This window comes from Bison bison, unplaced genomic scaffold (assembly GCF_000754665.1).
Source record: "Bison bison bison isolate TAMUID 2011002044 unplaced genomic scaffold, Bison_UMD1.0 scf7180017864061, whole genome shotgun sequence".
NCBI classification, from domain to species: Eukaryota; Metazoa; Chordata; class Mammalia; order Artiodactyla; family Bovidae; genus Bison; species Bison bison.
Window position 1 is genome coordinate 3,955,386 of NW_011494633.1, and position 21,149 is coordinate 3,976,534.

A 21,149-nucleotide genomic window follows, 5' to 3' on the forward strand; every position below is an offset into this window, starting at 1 on the left:
ACCTGATACTAGGAGGGATTGGGGGCAGGAGGAGAAGGGGACGACAGAGGATGAGATGGCTGGATGGCATCACCGACTCAAAGGGCGTGAGTTTGAGTGAACTCTGGGAGTTGGTGATGGACAGGGAGGCCTGGTGTGCTGTGATTCATGGGGTCGCAAAGAGTTGGACACGACTGAGCGACTGAACTGAACTGTATGGATGTGAGAGTTGGACTGTGAAGAAAGCTGAGCGCCGAAGAGTTGATGCTTTTGAAATGTGATATTGGAGAAGACTCTTGAGAGTCCCTTGGACAGCAAGGAGATTAAACCAGTCAATCCTAAAGGAAATCAACCCTGGCTATTCATTGGAAGGACCGTTGGTGACGCGGAAACTCCAATACTTTGGCCACCTGATGCGAAGAACTGACTCACTGGAAAAGATCCTGATGCTGGGAAAGATTGAAGGCGGGAGGAAAAGGGGACAACAGAGAATGAGATAGTTGGATGGCATCACTGACTCGATGGACGTGAGTTTGAGCAAGCTCCGGTAGTTGGTAATGGACAGGGAAGCCTGGTATGCTATAGTCAATGGGGTTGCAAAGAGTCAGACACTGACTGAATGACTGAACTGAATTTTCTGTTGTCTGGAGATACCCCAGTTTATCTGTCCATTGGTTTGTTGAAGGATATCTTGGTTGCTTCCCAGTTTGGCAAGTTGTGAGCAAAGCTCCTATAAACATATGTGTAGGTTTTTGTGTGGACCACCCTGGAGTTTGTTTTTATTTGTTCTGTTGCATATCTTTTTTAAAATTTATTTTTATTTTTAATTAAAAAAATAGAGGTATAATTTATTTACAGTATTAATTTCAGGTGTACAACATCATCATTTAAAATTCTTATAGATTATACTCTATAGTTATTATAAAATATTGGCTATATTTCCTGTGCTATAAATATATGCTTATAGCTTATTTTTTACAAAGTAGTTTGTACCTCTTACTCCCGTACCCTTATATTCCCCCTCCTCTCTTCCTTCTCCTTACCAGTAACCACTAATTTGTTCTCTGTATCTGTCAGTGTGTTTCTGTTATATTCATTCATTTTATATTTTAGAGTCCATATGTAAGTGATAACATACAGTGTTTGTCTTTTTTTGTCTGATTTATTTCATCAAGCATACTACCCTCCAGATTCAGTCATGTTGCTGCAAATGGCAAAACTTTGTTCTTTTTTATGGCTAAGTAGTATTCCTTTGCAGAAAAGGCAATGGCAACCCACTCCAGTACTCTTGGCTGGAAAATCCCACGGACCGAGGGGCCTGGTAGGCTGTAGTCCATGCGGTCGCTAAGAGTCGGATACGACTGAGCGTCTTCACTTTCACTTTTCACTTTCATGCATTGGAGAAGGAAATGGCAACCCACTCCAGTGTTCTTGCCTGGAGAATCCCAGGGACGGGGGAGCCTGGTGGGCTGCCGTCTATGGGGTCACACAGAGTTGGACATGACTGAAGCGACTTAGCAGCAGCAGCAGTATTCCTGTGTGTGTGTGACTGTGCTGGATGTTTGTTGCTTTGCCCAGGCTTTTTTGGGTCTAGTTGTGGTGCGTGATCTTATCATTGTATTGGCTTCTGTTGTTGCAGAATTTGGGCTCTTGGTCATGCTGGCTCAGTAGTTGTGGCACATGGGCTTAGTAGTTGGAACTCTCAGGCTCTAGAGCGAGAGCTTCAGTAGTTACAGCACATGGGCTTAGTTGTTCCATGGCATGTTGAATCTTCCGAGACCAGGGATGGAACCCGTGTCCCCTTTTTTGGCAGACGGATTCTTAACCAGTGTATCACCAGGGTAGTTCTGAACTGTTTTCTAAAGTTAATTTCGGCTGATTATAATTATTGTTTCATAATTTTATTTAGTTTGTTTACTTTTGGCTGTGCTGGGTCTTTGTTGCAGTGCAGGCCTTTCTCTCGTTGCTGTGGGTAGGGTCTGTTCTTCACTGTGGTGTGGGCGCTTCTTTTTGTGGTGGCCTCTCTCGCTGTGGAGCCTGGACTTCTGGCAAGCAGGCTGCAGTAGTTGCGGCACGTGGGCTCAGTAGTTGTGGCACACAGGCTTAGTTTCTCTGTGGCGTGAAATCTCCCTTGAGAAGGCATCCAACCCATATACCCTGTGTTGGCAGGAGGAATTCTTATCCACTGTACCTCTAGGGAAGTCCAAAAGCACATTGTTTTTATTTCATAATTGCTGCATCTTATCTCTCTGAGGTTTTTTATTTATATTTTATTTATTATTTATTCATTTATTGGCTGTGCTGGGTCTTTGTTGTGCACAGGTTTTTTTTTTTTCCTCTTGTTACAGAGCACATATTTTGGAGTGTGTGGGTTCAGTAGTCTTGGTTCATGAGTTCAGTAATTGCAGTTAACAGGCTCTAGGCTGTGAGCTTTAATAGTTGCAGGACTAGGCTTAATTGTTGCACAGCAGGTGGAATCTTCCAAACCAGGGATTGAACCTCTGTCCCTGCATTGGCTTATGTATTCCCCACCACTGAGTCACCGTGGAAGCCTCTGAACTACTTTTTTAAATGAAAAAATAATAAATAAAAAGTAGGGTATCTATGATTTTACAAGGTAAACAATATGGAAGCAAATGCAATGAAATAGTCAAGTCTTTTTTTTTTTTTGTAAGTTTAGACCTTAGTTCTCCACCCTTCTTCCTAGAGTAATCCACTGTTAATATTTTCATGGATATTCTTCCATTGGTAATTTTACCAGTTACAAATGTATATATTTCGTAAAAAAGCAAATGTAACCATATTCAACATATACTGTACCTTCTCTTTTGCTTCTTATATCTTAGAGTTCATGTCGCACATAGAGATCTATTTCATTCTTTTTTTTATGGCTGCTTAATAGTTGACTAGATATATATGTCTTAATTTAATACCCCTTACCTCCCCATAGTGAACAGTTACCATGTTTCCAAACTTTTAATTAAAATTAATGTAGGTATGTATATATATCTTTGCAATGTTTGACTATATGTGTGAGATACATTACTAGAAGTTATCTCCTTGGTAGTAATAAATACATATAACTCTTCTATGAGTATAACATGATTTTCCTTCCACTCCTTAGGAAGAAACCCAAGAAAAAAGAAAATGAAACTGGATGTAGAAGGTCAATGCGATTACTAAAAGTTGATCCTTCAGGAGTCCCATTGCCAGCAGCCCCAATCCAGACAGTATTAGAAGTAGATGAAAATGTAAGAAAGAGTACAAATACAATATATTAATAAAATACTGAAAAATTTGAAGTGTTTGAAAGTAGAGTAAAAAGTCAGTAAAGTATGTTTAATTTGTACTTCATTAATTTAATACTTGGCTGTTATATGGTTTAATATGGTTGGATGACATCACCGACTCAATGGACATGGGTGTGGGCGGACTCTGGGAGTTGGTGATGGACAGGGAGGCCTGACGTGCTGCGGTTCGTCGGGTCGCAAAGAGTCGGACACAGCTGAGCGACTGGACTAACTAACTAATATGGTTTAATGAGTAAGATTTCAAACTCATGAAAGACTGGATTATATATTTCTGCAGACTTACCTATGTCGGATTGTGGGTAAATTGCTTAGCCATTCCGAGCCTCAGTTTCCCTATTTTTAAAATAGCAACAATAACAGAAACCTCTCACAAGGGGTATCATGAGGGATAAAGGTCCTTACATTATATTGAATGTATTATATTATTTAGTAAGCAATAAATGGTAGTATTAATAATAATATGTGATAATAATGATGGGGGTCCTATACTGTGGTTTAATTTATGCTGTCAGTGAGTGGAAAGAGTTTATTTACCAAATTTATTGTCTGAGTAAGATTATTTTTTATTCAGGAGCGTCTACTGTTTTTAATACTTTACATCTAAGTGCTTAGTTATAACTTGGAAGATAGTACTCATTAGCCTGGTGCTTTGAGAGCCAATTGAAAATTAAGTTGCTACAGAGAGAGTAGCTCATTTTTTGAAGCCTCTATGCATCCATGATAAGAAATAATTTACATTGAATCCACTCCACGTGCGTGTGTGTGCGTGCACACACAGACAAAACTGAAACAAACCTTTTGTGAAATGATGCTTAACCCTTACTACATATGATGTACTTTTGAATTTTCTGGTCTATTCTTTTCTCATTCAATAAAACACAGTGTTGGTTATAACATATTAAAATGATTTCATGACTTGTGGGTTATAATCCTTGATATAAAAAAGTGATACAGAGTAATAACTTTTGAGTAATGAAATTGAACTGATCTGAATCAATTCCTAGCAACTCTGTTTATAGGCAGTGTAACTTTGGATAAATTAACTTCTCTGTTTCATTCCACTGTTTTTGAAATGTGGTATCTCATTCACTGGATTATTAAGGGAATTAAATGAGATAATACATGTTTTTACTTTACAGGATACTTGGCATTCATTCATTGAACAGCTGTTTTTGATTGCTAACTATATGGCACCCCTGTTGTAGATGTTGAAAGTAAAGAGAAACCTTAAGCTTGAATTCTAAGGCAGAGTGACAACCAAGTTTTTGTTTCTTCTTACTTTTTATAACAGCCTTTGATACCTCCTGGGCCTTTAGAAATGACTCCTGAAAATCAAGATGATGACAATGCACTATTTAAAGGATTTTTGCAGACTTGGGCAGAAATGAGCAAGGTATCACTTGGGAGGGTAAACCCAAGCGTTTAAGCAAATTTCAGTGCATATGTTAATTTAGTACTTTCGTTTCGCTCGTTGTTTCAGACAAGAAGTAAAAACACTGAGAAGGAATTATCTAGCATTAAAAGGTGAGTTAAAATCCCTTGCTTTTGTTTTACATTTCCTGAGATCTTTAAATTATAAAGACTATATACCATTAGAGGGAATTTGAAAATGAGGTGAAAAGAATTATCCATCATGTTTCTACCCTAACAAGATTTTGTGTATTTCCTTTCACATATTGCTATATACAAAACCACTGGGACACAAGCTTCATGAATGCATGGATTTTATCTCAGTAACCAGAAAAGTACAGGGCGCGTAATATGTATTTATTCAGTGTTTAATAAACGAGTATAATTACATACATTTTTGCTTCATTATGTTTTAATATATGTACAGTTTTGCATTATGCTTTTCCATTAACATTGTGGTTGGATGTTACTAGAGTCTTTAAATTTATGGAATAATTAAGTAATATTTCATTCAGTAGATGAAATTTGCTTAACCTCTTGATATTTGGAGTTGTTTTCTGTTTAGTTTTGAGTGTTGTGTGTTTGTGTATCTGTTGAAGTTTATATTGTGATAGTGGATTATTTCCTTAGGATAGATTCCAGAAGTGAGGTCAGACATTGTGGATGTTTTTATAGCCTTTCAGTTCAGGTCAGTCGCTCAGTTGTGTCCAACTCTTTGCGACCCCATGGACCACAGCACTCCAGGCCTCCCTGTCCATCACCAACTCCCAGAGTTTACCCAAACTCATGTCCATTGAGTCGGTGATGCCATCCAAACATCTCATCTTCTGCCGTCCCCTTCTCCTCCTGCCTTCAATCTTTCCCAGGATCAGGGTCTTTTCAAACGAATCAGCCTCTTTGCATCAGGTGACCAAAGTATTGGAGTTTCAGCTTCAACATCAGTCCTTCCAATGAACACTCAGGATTGATCTCCTTTAGGATAGACTGGTTGGATCTTCTTGCAGTCCAAGGGACTCTTAAGAGTCTTCTCCAACACCACAGTTCAAATGCATCAGTTCTTCGGTGCTCAGCTTTCTTTATAGTCCAACTCTCACATCCATACATGACCAATGGAAAAACCATAGCCTTGACTAGACGGACCTTTGCTGGCAAAGTAATGTCTCTGCTTTTTGATACACTATCTAGGTTGGTTATGACTTTCCTTCCAAGGAGTAAGTGTCTTTTAATTTCATGGCTGTGGTCACCATCTGCAGTGATTTTGGAGCCCCCCAAAATAAAGTCTGACACTGTTTCCACTGTTTCCCCATCTATTTGCCATGAAGTGATGGGACCAGATACCATGATCTTTGTTTTCTGAATGTTGAGCTTTAAGCCAACTTTTTCACTGTCCTCTTTCACTTTCATCAAGAGGCTCTTTAGTTCTTCTTCACTTTCTGCCATAAGGGTGGTGTCATCTGCGTATATGAGGTTATTAATATTTTTCCCAGTAATCTTGATTCCAGCTTGTGCTTCCTCCAGTGCAGCATTTTGCATGATGTACTCTGCATTTAAGTTAAATGAGCAGGGTGACAATATACACCCTTGACATACTCCTTTTCCTATTTGGAACCAGTCTGTTGTTCCATGTCCAGTTCTAACTGTTGCTTCCTGACCTGCATACAGGTTTCTAAAGAGACAGGTCAGGTGGTCTGGTATTCCCATCTCTTTCAGAATTTTCCACAGTTTGTTGTGATACACACAGTCAAAGGCTTTGGCATAGTCAGTAAAGCAGAATTAGATGTTTTTCTGGTATTGTCTCGCTTTTTTGATGATCCAACGGATGTTGGCAATTTGATCGCTGGTTCCTCTGCCTTTTCTAAAATCAGCTTGAAAATCTGGAAGTTCACGATTCACGTATTGCTGAAGCCTGGCTTGGAGAAATTTGAACATTACTTTACTAGTGTGTGAGATGAATGCAATTGTGTGGTAGTTTGAGCATTCTTTGACATGGCCTTTCTTTGGGATTGGAATGAAAACTGACCTTTTCCAGTCCTGTGGCCACTGCTCAGTTTTCCAAATTTGCTGGCATTGAGTGCAGCACTTTCACAGCATCATCATTTAGGATTTGAAATAGCTCAACTGGAATTCCATCACCTCCACTAATTTTGTAATGATGCTTCCTAAGGCCCACTTGACTTCGTATTTCAGCATATCTCGCTGTAGGTGAGTGATCACACCATTGTGGTTATCTGGGTTCCCCTTTAGGACATGCCAAATTGTTTTCCAAAATCTTTTTTTTTTTTAATTTCTGAAAATCTTATATGAATTTACTCTGCTGTTAGTATATATGAATGTTTAGTATATATGAATGTTTAACTATAGCCTATTAACTTTTATGAGTGAAAAATAGTACTCTGCTGTTTAATTTGATTTCCTTTGTTGCCAGGAAGTTGAATATTTTCCCACATTTATTGTTACTTTTCTTTTTTGAATCACCTTTTATTGTTTTGACCATTGAGTTTGGTTTTATTTAAGTTTAACTTTTTAATGTTCTCAGCTACAAAGTCCATTTAAATGGCATGGTCATTAGTGAAGATACTGTCTGTAAAGTTACCAGAGGCTCAATTTCCTCAATGGCCATCCACCCATCGGAAATGAGAACTTTGGTGGCAGCTGGGGCCAAATCTGGGCAAGTTGGACTTTGGGATGTGGTAAGTTATTAATTTTTTGAAGGTACTGAAATTCGACTAAAGGAAATAGTCTGCGGAAGACTAGCCTAGAGCCATGTGTTACTTGAGGTATATAGTTTTGTGCTTTGTGATTTCAAATTTTAGAAACTTAGAGGAATTTAAATTTACTTTATAAAACTTCTAACATTTTTAGCTTGAATATCATTAGTCATCTGGGCATAAATGCCTGCCAGGAAACTTTATTACAGCTTTAAATGTATATATGAAAAGATCATAGCAAGTTCTTAGTTTTCTAATTATGTTTAAAATATAATTTTCAAACTGGATCAAAATATCTTCCCAGGGATGATCTTAGGATGATCCTAGTCGTTTTTGATGAGTCAGAAACTGATATTAAATTTCGTTCATTGCATATATAATAATGCATTGATTGCTTTTAGTGGTTACAAAATTGAATAAAGTCAAGTTAATATTCTCTGAATTTATGTATTTATTTATTTTTGGCTTTGCTGGGTCTTTGTTGCTATCTGGCCTTTTCTCTAGTCTCGGTGAGCTGGGGCTGCTCTCTAGCTGTGGTGCTCAGGCTTCCTATTTCGGTGGCTCGCCTTGTTGCAGAGCATGGGCCCCAGGGCGCTCAGGTTTCAGTATCTGTGGCACATGGGCTCAGTAGTTGTGGCTCCTGGGCTCTAGAGCACAGGCTCAGGAGTTGTGGTACACTGGCTTAGTTGCTCTGCAGCATATGGGATCTTTCCGGATCAGAGATTGAACTCATGTCTCCTGCATTGGCAGACCACTGAGCCACCTGGGAAGCCCTGAATTTATTTTCTAATTGGGGAAGTAGAACAAAGACATGAAAAATGCCTTAAGGACAGTTAATGGAGACGGAGAAGCCATTGTGACTTGTTGAGGGTTGGGGTTAATTTGTCGAGGGTTGGGGTTAATAAATAAAATGAATTTTGTGAGAAGAGAAGAAATAACAACCAAGTTCTCTTTTATTTTGAGTGCATAGGTTCTTGCTTATTTTGATAAGACGTTAGTAGGGGTAGGAGGCGAAAGGATTTGGTAAAGAAAACAGAAGCAGGGAAGTAGGACGAGGACCAGAAATAGTATAAGATTGTATAAGCTAAGAGATGAATTTCAAGCATGAGAGTCTGACAGGGCTTTTTTCCAGAGGAGTTAAGAAGAATGGGTGGCTTCACTTGTAGATCAGTTGGTAAAGAATCCACCTGCAATGCAGGAGACACAGGTTTGATTCCTGGGTTGGAAAGATGCCCTGGCAAAGGAAATGGCAACCCACTCCAGTATTCTTGCCTGGAGAATCCCATGGACAGAGGAGCCTGGAGGGCTGTAGTCCATGGGGTCACAAGAGTTGGACATGACTTAGTGACTAAACGACCACCAAAAAGAATGGGAACAGAAAAAAGGGATGTTAGTTTCGACATAGGGTATGATTAGTGAGTTGAGAGAACAGCTTCAACAGTAAGGTAAGGAAGGAACAGAGACTTATAGGAGATTAAAAAAGTATGGGGTTGGGGACTTCCCAGGTGGTGCAGTGGATGAGAATCTGCGTGTGAACGCAGGGAACACGGGTTCAATCCCTGTTCCAGAAGAGTCCACATGCTGTGGAGCAACTAAGGCTGTGAGCCAGAACTACCGAAGCCTGAGTGCCTAGAGCCTGTGCTCTGCAACAAGAGAAGCCACCGCGATAAGAAGCTTGAGCATCCCAAGCAAGAGTATCCCCCACTCACTGTAGTAGGGAAACCCGCATGCAGCAATGAAGACCCAGTGCAGCCAAAAATAAATAAAACAAAAATTAAAAAAATGAAGTAGAAGAAGAAATGAAAACTGTGGATAGACTATTTGTTGAACTTAGAAAAGGAAAAACAGAATTAGCATAGTCAAGTGAGTATCTTTTCAGGGTGCATGTTGATATATAGCACAGAGTTGAAGACATGTAGAACAGTCCATTTGTCATGTCTTTTCTGATCTCCAAAAATCTTTTTTACTGGATGTCTGCAGTCCAATGTTTTTATCAACTTTCTAGTTCTTCAGGACACCTGGTTATCTCAACAGACTGAGCAAGTCTAAAGCCATTGTCTTAGCTATCCTGTTCTCACTCCCCAACTTCCTTAGGTTTTTTTTTTTTTTAATATTTATTTTTATTATTTAACTGTGCTGAGTCTTAGTTGTGGCACATGGGTTCTTTGCTCTTAGCTGCGGAACGCGGGATCTTTAGTTGAAACATGTGAACTCATAGTTTTGGCATGTGGAATCTGGTTTCCTGACCAGGGAACAAACTGACCACCCTGCACAGGGAGTGGGGCATCTTAGCCACTGGACAGCCAGGGGAGTCCTCCCCTAGTTTTTGTTTTTAAATTAGTTTTGTTGAGGTATAATTCATATTTTATAAAATCCACACATTTAAAATGTACAATTTAATGATTTTTAGTAAGTTTATTGAGTTGTGTAACTATCATCATAATTCCATTTTAGAACATTTTCATCATTCTTGTAAGATTCCTCATGGCTATTTACATTTAATCCCTGTTTCTACCCTTATCCCTGGGCAAATCTCTACAAATTTGCATTTTTTTAGGTAAATTTCATATAAGTAGAATCATAGAATACATGGTCTTTTATGTTGGTGTTTTTCTTTTAGTATGGTTTTAAGGTGTATCTGTGTTACTATAACATGCTCATAGATGCTAATCTATCAGCACCTCTGTCTTTTATTGTTGAATAGTATTTCCTTGTTTGATTATACAACATTTTGTTTATGCATTTATTACTCGGTAGACATTTGGGTTGTTTCCACTTCCTGGCTGTTCTGAATAATTTGATTTTAAATATTTGTGTACACATTTTTGTGTGGAAATGTGTTTTCATTTCTTTTGAGTGGGTCCCTGGGAATAGAATTGCTAGGTCATATGGAAACTGGTTAACATTTGAGGAACTGCCAAACTGCTTTCCAAAGAGTTTGCACCATCTTCTGTTCCCACCAGCAATGTATGCGGGTTCTCCATGCTCACCAACATTTATTATTGTCTGTCTTTCTGATTATAGTCTTTCAAGTGGGTGTATTTTCCTAGTGAAGTTTTATCTCCCTGTGGTTTTGATTTGCATTTGTCTAATGAATAATGATGTTGAGGCTCTTATCCTGCCATTTGGATGTCTTTGGTGAAATGTCTATTCACATCTTTTGTCAATTTTTTTAATTGGATTTTTTGTTTTCTTATTGAGTTGTTAAGAGTTCCTTGTATACTCTAGATGCGAATCCTTATCAGGTACTTGATTTACAAATATTTCTCCTTGTCTTTTCATTTTCTTAATGCTATTGAAGTGCAAAGTTTTGAGTTTTGATGAGGTCCAATGTATCAAATTTTTAATGGATTGTGTTTTTGGTGTCATCTAAGAAATCCATGTAGCCCAAAGTCAGGAAGTTTTTCTCCTATGTACTTTTCTAAATATTTTTATAGTTTAAGCTTTCACACTTAGTTCACTGATCCACCTTGAGTTAGTATTATTTTTATAATCTTTGAATTGTTTTTGTATATGCTCTGAGGTAAGGGCCCCGGTTCCTCTTTTCATATGTGTATATCCAGTTGTCCCAGCACTGTTGAAAAGACTCCTTTGCTGCATTGAATTGCCTTGGTACGCCCTCAGCTTTCCACTTAACTTTTCATAAGATTCCTAGTCTCGCCTAGGGTCAAAAGTTGTGTTGTCATTCATTTGGTCACCCGTGTACCCATTCATTCATTCCACACTAACTGAGTGTTTTGTGTTAAGTACTCTTCTAATGATGCCCCAGCCATATTTGTGAGGAAAGACTGTCCATGTTCTCATAGGGTTTGGAATTTAGTGGCAAAAGCAGCATGAATGAAGTAATTATATGTTTGATAAGTGGAGTGGATTATATACTCTGATTAATGGAGTGAAGGAAGAGTGGTATTATCACGTAACAGGTAGACTGGCCTAATTTGGAGGATCAGGGAAGGCTTCCCTGAAGAAGGGAGAATTGAGTTGAGATTTGAAAGCTAAGTAGGAATAAACCAAGCAAAGAAAGGGAAAAGAGCATTTCAGGCAAGAGGGAACAGCATGTTAAGGACCTTAGGCAGTAGGGTGCCGGCTTGATACATTCAAAGACCTGAAAAAATGCCTGTGTGGCTGGAGCATGGACAGCAAAGGCATAGATGGAGGGGATGAGTGGAGTAGGGGGAATACAGAGGTGGGAAGAGGTCAGATGTATACCTTTATACATTTTGTTGAGAATTTTGCTTTTTATCCTAAAAGCAAGAGGAAGCATGGAAGAGTTAGGTTGTCCCTTCATTCCTTATGTCTAGTAAAACCCTTTAATGATTTTGCCCTCTCTTTCCTGTCCTGGCTAACAGCAGATTAGTGAGGGCTCCATTTTCTTTTTTGGGATTACTGTAATCGTCTTTACTGGTACTTGTACTTTCAGTTTTCATATCCAATCCAGTGTGTACAGACGGTCATTTCTAGGCGCAAAACAAACTGGTCCTGGACTCATTTTGGTTTGAAGTTGTTAGATGTACACCTAACTTGGTATTTTCGGACTGAAATGAAATTTGAACTGCAGGTTTCCCTCCTTATCCAGAGTGAAAGTGAAGTTACTCAGTCGTGTCCGACTCTTTGTGACCCCATGGACTGTAGCCTACCAGCTTCCTCCTTCCATGGGATTTTCCAGGCAAGAATACTGGAGTGGGTTGCCATTTCCTTCTCCACCTTATCCAACAGTAGAGTATTACTATGAAACAGTTTGTAAGCTCAAATGGTGTAATGCAAGAAGCAATTACCTTAAGGTGTCTTGCTAATAAATGCACAGAATAAATCAAGATAAGGTACAGATGCTGTCAGACACAGTTCAGAGCTAAGAGCGGCTTCATGCTGAGATCCTGAGTGTAAGTTCCCTGGGACAGAGCTTGGTGGTGCCACTCTTGCTGCTTGGGGTGCGCTGCCTCTGTAACAGCTTCCTGCAAAACAAATGCTGAATACTATTTTCATTTTTCACCTTTTCTCATAAAAACGAAAATCCTTTTTGGATTCCCTTCAGTTAGCGAAAATAGTTGTTAACATAGGTGTTTTGTAAGAGCGAAGTGGTATAAAGCACAAAGCAAACTTTTGAAAAGCAAGGTTACCTGTGTTTATTTTTAAAGTAATTAAAATAGAAAATTCAGTTCTTCAGTTCTACCAGGCACATTTCAAGTGCTTAATAGCCACACATGAATAGTGGATACCATATTGGACAGTGAACACATATATCATTTTTGTCATCTCAGAAAGTTCTTTTGGACAGTGATGCTGTGGAGCAAGTTAATAACAGCATTAATTTTGGTAAAATAAGGCTCAAAGATAAGATAACAAACAACGGAATGAAGGAGACAGCAAAACTAAGGAAACAAATTGAAAATCAGTGAAACTAATAAATTAGAAGGAACAGAATAAACATTGCTGAAAATAAAATTACTGATATTAAAGGAAAGATTTGAGATTATCTTAAATACAGATGAAAAAAGTCTTAAGGGAAAAGCCAGAATTGGATTGGCACATTTGAAAATGTATGAAATGTTCTCGGAAACTTTGGAGCTTAAAGGACAAAGAATTCTTCAGGTAGGAAAAACAAATTATATTCAAGGGGAGAAGCCAGGCTTGCCTCAGTTTTCTACAACATTTTATGTAATGTCTACAAAGTTCTGAGGGAAGGAAGTGTGGCCTGGAATACATAGGTAGCCCAAGATATTATTCTTATGTAAAGGCAGCAGGTAGGTATTTTCACATGTGAAAAAACTCAAGAAATTCAAGACCTATGAGTTCATCTGGAAAAAACTGCTTGATAGAAAATCTCAGCCAGTTAAAAGTAAGTCAAAATTAAGAATTCACAAGTGAAGAAGCTTGACAGAAGAATCAATGGTTGAGTATTGAATCCATTTAAATGAAGAACTAATATTAAACAGCAATATGAATTATGGTTACAGAACTAGATATGAATGTTGTTAAACTGGACAAAATTAAATATAGAGATGGAAAAAGGGGAGATTGGAGGGTGGGAGGAAATAGTGTCCTCAATCAATAGAAATTTAAAATTGAGACATCCATAGTTAAATTTAAAAATAAAGCTTAATGACTGTAAGGGCTTTATGCTTTATACTGTTTCCTTCTTAGATAACTCTTGTAAAGAAATACTTGAAATTCAAAAATTCCTTCAGCTTGCTTTTCTTTTATTATTTTAAAGTATAGTTAAATTTAATACTATTAAAAGTGGCCTTCCCCATCCCACCCCCCAAAAAATCTTCTCTGTCCTTCTGTCTATATAAGTAACTACATGTAAAGACATCTATAATGATTGCTCAATATTTCAGTGATAATTTTGGTCAATTTTGGGTTTTGAATGATTTTTCAGAACTTTTGTCTGGAGCGTATTGTTTTTCTAAAAAATATATGCTGTGGACAAATATGCCAAAGTGTTAACAGTGGTTAACTCTGGGTAAGAGGAGGAGTATGTGTGGTTGTAATTTTTTTCCTTTTTTTAAAAGGAATTTTTCTTTCTTTCCTTTAAAATTTTTTTCTCTTTAAAAACTTAAATAAAAAAGACAAAAACAGTGCTTGAGTATTTCAGAGCAGACCAGGCTAGATTTGGAGATGATAGTTGTTGGTTCATAGTATAACATGTGGTATAGGAATATAGTGTGGAAATTCGAAACATGATGATTTCAGAGTTGATAATCCAGTAGTGAGAGGATAATCTTTAGAAGCAGTAATATTACTACAGAAATTCAAATACATGCATTTTTCATGGGGTATTTAGGGGATTTGTTTTTTTTTTTTTTCCAGTTGCTAAGTCGTGTCTAACTCTTTGTGATTCCATGGACTGCAACATGCCAGGCATCCCTGTCCTTCAATATCTCCTGGAGTTTGCTCAAACTCACGTCCATTGAGTCAGTGATGCTATCTAACCATCTTATCTTCTGCCGCCCCCTTCTCCTCTTGCCCTCACTCTGCCACCCCCTTCTCCTCTTTCCCTCAATCTTTTCCAGCATCAGGGTCTTTTCCAGTGAGCCAGCTCTTCGCATCAGGTGGCCAGAGTATTTAGGGGATAAAATATTTTAAAAACTATCATTTTGGGCCAGAACCAAACAACTTACGAAAATTGTGCTCAGGATGATATACTCATAGAGAAGCATACTTAGCAAGCAAAGTAGAAGTAATGTTGATGTATTTTAGTAGGAAGGAACTATCCTGTGTGTGCAATAAAAAGTAAATCTCACATTTCCTGAGGATTTCATGAAATGAAGTCAGAATAAGCAGTAATTATTTCCCCTCTGCATTATGAAAAACTAGTTGTCTAGTGGTAAAAAACTGGAAACTTAAAATAAATGAGACTTAATTCTGTTGGATTGAAAATTAGGAAAATAGCTTAGAGTCTAAAGTTTCTAGTTCTGACTTTCTAATTGGGAGGTTGGGTATCTAATAGACTGAGAAAAGACTGAATATAATACAGACAAAATATTTTAATGACTTAATGACATAGAATATATTACTGTTTCTCACCAGTTTTTGTCTCTCTCTCCCTACCCCTAACTCTCTTCCAGACTCACCAACCTAAAGAGGATGGAGTTTATCTTTTTCAGCCCCACAGTCAGCCGGTCAGCTGTCTTTACTTCTCACCTGCCAATCCGGCTCACCTGCTGTCACTGAGCTATGATGGCACATTACGCTGTGGGGACTTTTCCAGGGCTGTTTTTGAAGAGGTAAATGTTAATGTGTTTACTTATTGACCTTAGATGATATTCTAGATTCTTTATGCCACATGAATGATTATTATACCATCAGACTGGATGAGATGGGATGGAACAGGGACTTTAGAACTATTCTGCCTAAATTCATATCCCATCTGGTACTCTTTGTGTGACCTTGGCAAGTTCCTTTACCTCTTTGTGTCTCAGTTTCCTTAGTTTTGAAATGAAACAGTAATAATATTTACCTTACAGGACTGTCACGAGGATTAAGTGAGTTAATGTAGATAAAGTACTTAAAACAGAGCCTGGCACATGAGAGATTTTTGCTCTTATTTTTTATTTTTGCAAAAATCTTTTAAAGACAATAACCTATTCTTCTGTTTTAAGGCTTAAAACTTGTCTTTTATTCAGGAAAAATATTAGAATATTATTATATTTTTGTTTATTATTTCTAGCCTTTGCAGATATGAATTTTGTGAGGCTGATTCTTAGATGTGACAGAAAAGACTATAGAGAAATTCATCACATAACAAATAGTACTATAGCACATTATATCTAAAACATATGGCAAGTCTACATTAACTCACTTAATGTATCACAGAAACTATAAAATTTGTTTTTTTTGTCTTCTAGCTAAGATTTATCAGGCCTACATGCCATATATATATCTGATAATAGATTAGCTCAGCTATTTTTATCTGGTGAAGTTAGAATGAAATACTGCAATTGGATGTGATAAAATTGTACTCTGGCAAGAAATGGACACCCAGGCAATTTCGTTCAGAATATCTTAGGCCAGGTTTATTCATAACCACCTGTTGAGGATAAGGTCTTTTCCTGGGCTAATCTAGCGTCTATGAGGTCAGATTAAGTTGAAGTCTGTTTAAGAATAGTTGAAAGATGTTAGGCTCATACTTGTGACTATCCATCTGCTGAAAGATACTCTACCAAGATAAATAGCCTTTACCCCTTGAAGGTTTTCTAATCCATTTGATCTCTGGTTGGGTAGACCAGAAGCTTCCAAAGGCCTGAGGAATCCTCACAGTATTTGATCCCAGTGATTACATTTGGTCTCCTACTTAAATATCTGCTACTTAATGCTTACAACAAACATGTCATTTCAAGTGAGCTTTCACATTTGCTCATTAACCATATTAGATTTCCTCATTAAGAGAATTCTTATAAATTAAACCCTTTTTCAATGTGAATTTTAATCTTTATGAAGTTTAGGATGGTTTAGATGTAGGTTTCTACCCTTTAACTTATTTTGAATGAAACTTTTGGAGTTTTTAAGACATCCTCAGTATAAGGGCAATTTTATGTGTGAAACAAGAAAACATGATATCATCACTTATGGTTTATTGTCATAAATACTAATTTAATTGATCTAATTTTATGTATGCCTTAATTTTTTATGTAAGCCAGTACTCAAAATTAACACATTCTGATGTCTTTGTAATTATTCTAATGTTCTGTGTACAGATTATTCATAATTACTTATATGAGTTTTTCTTAATACATGTATTTATTGAAGTAGAGTTGACTTACAATGTTTCAGGTGCACAGCAAGGTGATTCAGTTATACATATTATTTTTCAGATTATTTTCCATTATAGGTTCTTAAAAAATATTGACTATAGGTCCCTGTGCTATACAGTAAACCTTTGTTACTTGTTGCATCTATTTTTTTAAAATTAGAAATCTAGCATTCTCTTCATACTAAGTCAAACAAGTGGAATCAAAATGTCATAAATTTTTTAGTTAGGTGAAAATTCATAAGTTTTCTAAAATACATATATTATGCATAACATATATATATGTATACAAAAGTTTTTCTGCTGTGCTTGATAAAGGCTTGAGAGAGAGCATAAAAAAATATAGATGGAGAAATTGGAAAACCTAAACTGAATGAAATGGAGCACTGAGTATGAAGAAAAGATGAAACAAACTAGATGAAAGTAAAAGATCATCATCTAGTCTGGTTGGTTTTAAACATGGCTGCTCATTAGAAACATATCTGGAGCTTTGGACAAAAAAAGCAGTACCTAGGCATTTGTAATTCTGATATGCATCTGGATTTTAAAAAGTGATTATAGGTTTTCTTATTAAATGGTAGCTTTGGTGATAGAGAATTCTATTATTTTTCTGTTGATCAATCATGATACAATGGTATTAAGTGAGTAATAGTTCAGTTCAGTTGCTCAGTTGTGTCCAACTCTTTGCGACCCCATGGACTGCAGCACGCCAGGCTTCCCTGTCCATCACCAACTCCTGGAACTTACTCAGACTCATGTCCATTGAGTCAGTGATGCCATCCAACCATCTCATCCTCTGTCATCCCCTTCTCCTCCCGCCTTTGATCTTTCCTAGCATCAGGGTCTTTTCCAGTGAGTCCGTTCTTCACATCAGGTGGCCAAAGTGTTGGAGCTTGAGCTTCAGCATCAGTCCTTCCAATGAATATTCAGGACTGATTTCCTTTAGGAGGGACTGGTTTGATCTCTTTGCAGTCCACCCTGTCCACCCTTCAGCCTTTCCCAGAATCAGGATCTTTTCCAGTGAGTCATCTCTTTGCATCAAATGGCCAAAATATTGGAGCTTCTGCTTCAGCATCCGTTCTTCCAATGACTATATACAGGGTTGATTTCCTTTTGGATTCACTAATTTGATCTCCTTGCAGTCTAAGGGATTCCCAAAAGTCTTCTCCAGTATCACAGTTTGAAAGCATCAATTCTTCAGTACTCAGTCTTCTTTAGGGTCCAGCTCTCACATTTGTACATGATTATTGGAAAAACCATATCTTTGACCATACAGATCTTTGTTGGCCAAATGATGTCTCTGCTTTTTAATGTGCTGTCTAGGTTTGTCATAGCTTTTCTTCCAAGGAGCAAGCGTCTTTTAAATTCATGGCTGCTGTCATCGTCTACAGTGATTTTGGAGGCCAAGTAAATAAAATATGTCACTACTTCCACTTTTCCCCTTCTACTTGCCATGAAGTGATAGGACCGGATGCCATGATTTTAGTTTTGAATGTTGAGTTTCAGGCTAGCTTTTTCACTCTCCTCTTTCAGCCTCATCACGAGGCTCTTTAGTTCCTTTTTACTTTCTGCCATTAGAGTGGTATTATCTGCATATCTGAGGTTGTTGATATTTCTCCTGGCAATCTTGATTCCAGCTTGTGCTTCATCCAGTGTGGCATTTCACATGATGTACTCTGCATATAAGTTAAATAAGCAGGGTAACAATACATATCCTTGATGTACTCCTTTCCCAATTTGGAACCAGTCCATTGTTACATGTCCGGTTCTTACTGTTGCTTCTTGACCGTCATACAGGTTTCTCAGGAGAGAAACCATCTTTTTAAGAATTTTCCATAGTTTGTTGTGATCCAAACAGTCAAAGACTTCAGTGTGGTAAGTGAAACAGAAGTAGTTGTTTTTTGGAATTCTCTTGCTTTCTCCATCATCCAGTGAATGTTGGCAATTGCATTTCTGGTTCCTCTGCCTTTTCTAAACCCAGCTTGTACATCTGAAAGTTCTCTATTCATATACTGGTGAAGCCTAGCTTGAAGGATTTTGAGCATAACTTTACTAGCATGTGAAATGAGTGCAATTGTACAGTAGTCTGAACATTCTTTGTCATTGCCCTTCTTTGGGGTTGGAATGAAAACTAACCTTTTCCAGTCCTGTGGTCACTGCTGACGTATTTTCCAAATTTGCTGACATATTGAGTGCATCACTTTAACATCATCATTTAGGATTTTAAGTAACTCAGCTGGAATTCTGTCACCTCCACTAGCTTGTTTGTAAGTAATGCTTCCTAAGGCCACTTGACTTCACATACTAGGATGTCTGGCTCTAGGTGAGTGACCATACCATTTTGGTTACGTGGGTCATTAAGACTTTTTTTTGTACAGTTCTTCCGTGTATTCTTACCATCTCTTCTTAATCTCCTCTGCTTCTGTTAGGTCTGTATCACTTCCATCCTTCATTGTGCCCATCCTTGAATGAAATGTTCCCTTGATATCTTCAGTTTTCTTGAAGAGATCTTTAGTCTTTCCTATTCTGTTGGTTTCCTCTACTTCTTTGCATTGTTCATTTAAAAAGGCCTTTTTTATCTCTCCTTGCTGTTCTCTGGAACTCTGCACTCAGTTGGGTATATCTTTCCCTTTCTCGCTTGCTTTTCACTTCTCTTCTTTCCTCAGCTATATGTAAAGCCTCCTTGGACAACGATTTTGCCTTTTTGCATTTCTTTTTCTTTTGGATGGTTTTGGTCACTGCCTCCTGTACAGTGTTACAAATCTCTGGCCATAGTTTGAAGAACTGTGGCACTCTGTCTACCAGATGGAATACCTTGAATCTATTCTTCACCTCCCCTGTTAATCATACAGGGTTTATTTAGGTCATACCTGAATGGTCTAGTGGTTTTCCCTACTTTCTTCAATTTAAGTCTGAATTTTGCAATAAGAAACTGATGGTCTGAGCCACAGTCAGCTCCAGGTCTTGTTTTTGCTGACAATATAGAGCTTCTCCATCTTTGTCTGCAAAAAATATAATCAGTCTGATTGCAATATTGACTACCTGGTGATGTCCATGTGTAGAATGGTCTATTGTATTGTTAGAAGAGGGTGTTTGCTATGACCAGTGCATTCTCTTGGCAAAACTCTATTAGCCTTGCAGTGCTTCATTTTGTACTCCAAGGCCAAACTTGCTTGTTACTCCAGGTATCTCTTGACTTCTTACTTTTGCATTCCAGTCCTCTCTGATGAAAAGGACATCATTTTCTTTTTGGTGTCAAATCTACAAGTTCTTGTAGGTTTTCATAGAACTGTTCTGCTTCTTTGGCCTAAGTGGTTGGAGCATAGACTCAGATTATTGTGATGCTGAATGGTTTGCCTTGGAAATGAACCAAGATTATTCTTTCATTTTTGAGATTGTACCCAAGTACTGTATTTTGGACTCTCTTGTTGACTATGAGGGCTACTCGTTTTCTTCTAAGGGATTCTTGCCCACAGTGGTCATCTGAAATAAATTTGCCCATTCCCGTCCATTTTAGTTCATTGATTCCTAAGTTGTCCTAAGAGTTTTTTAAAAAAATGTCAGTGTTGTGAATGAAGTCATAGTTTAAAAAACATGGTGAGAGTGAAGTTTATGGTATAGGAAATACTACATCTCAGTAAAACTGTAAAAAGAAATTAAGGGGAAAAAAGAAATAGCCAAACCCATGTGCAGACTTGATTCTGTCTGACAGATGTCAACAGACAGCTGTCAGACGCCTTGAAGTTGAGGCAGAGGTGTCAGTAACTAAAGCTTTAGTCTCCTGGATTGTGGTCTAGTAAAATGGTGTTGAGGATAAATAACACCATTTTGGGGATTCTCGATCTGTAGATCAATCTTGCCATCTCCTACTTGAGTGTGTCCAGTTTACCTTGATTCATGGACCTAGCATTCCAGGTTCCTATGCACTACTGTTCTTTATAGCTTTGGACTTTACTTTCACCACCAGACACATCCAAAACTAAGCACCATTTCTGCTTTGGCCCAGCCGCTTAATTCTTTTTGGAGCTATTAGTAATTGCTCTCTGCTCTTCCCTCATAGCATGCTGGACCCTTTCTGATTTGGAGGGGGGCGGTGTCCATCTTCTGGTGTTCTGTCTTTTTGCCTTTTTATACTGTTCATGAGGTTTTCCTGACAAGAATGCTGGCTTGGGTTGCCATTTCCTTCTCCAGTGGACCATATTTTGTCAGAACTCTTCAGTGTGACCTGTCTGTCTTGGGTGGCCCTGCACAGCACCACTCGTAGTGTCATTGAGTTAAACAAGCCCCTTCGCCATGACAAGGCTGTTGTTCATAATGGGGATTTGCTTATTAGTAATTATTGTAATTATTTAAAGAAATGTCTATTTGGATCTTTGCCTGTTTTTAATTGGGTTATCTGTGTTTTTAGTATTGAGTTGTCAAAGTTCTCCACTTATTTTTTTAAAAGTCAGGTTTATTGAGGTATACAGTACATACTATAAAACTTACCTA

The 21,149-nt window shown here is 37.8% G+C and overlaps 1 protein-coding gene across 8 annotated transcripts in view; it reads left to right on the forward strand.

The window, feature by feature from the left end:
- WDR76 (WD repeat domain 76) overlaps positions 1-21,149 on the forward strand; it is a 54,556-nt gene that overhangs the window by 22,372 nt on the left and 11,035 nt on the right. For all 8 annotated transcript variants that reach the window (XM_010836170.1, XM_010836167.1, XM_010836169.1 and 5 more), the window contains 5 exons: positions 3,104-3,230; positions 4,582-4,683; positions 4,771-4,814; positions 7,237-7,390; positions 14,977-15,135. In XM_010836170.1, coding sequence (XP_010834472.1) covers positions 3,104-3,230; positions 4,582-4,683; positions 4,771-4,814; positions 7,237-7,390; positions 14,977-15,135 — 586 coding nt within the window. The remainder of the gene's footprint in view (positions 1-3,103; positions 3,231-4,581; positions 4,684-4,770; positions 4,815-7,236; positions 7,391-14,976; positions 15,136-21,149) is intronic.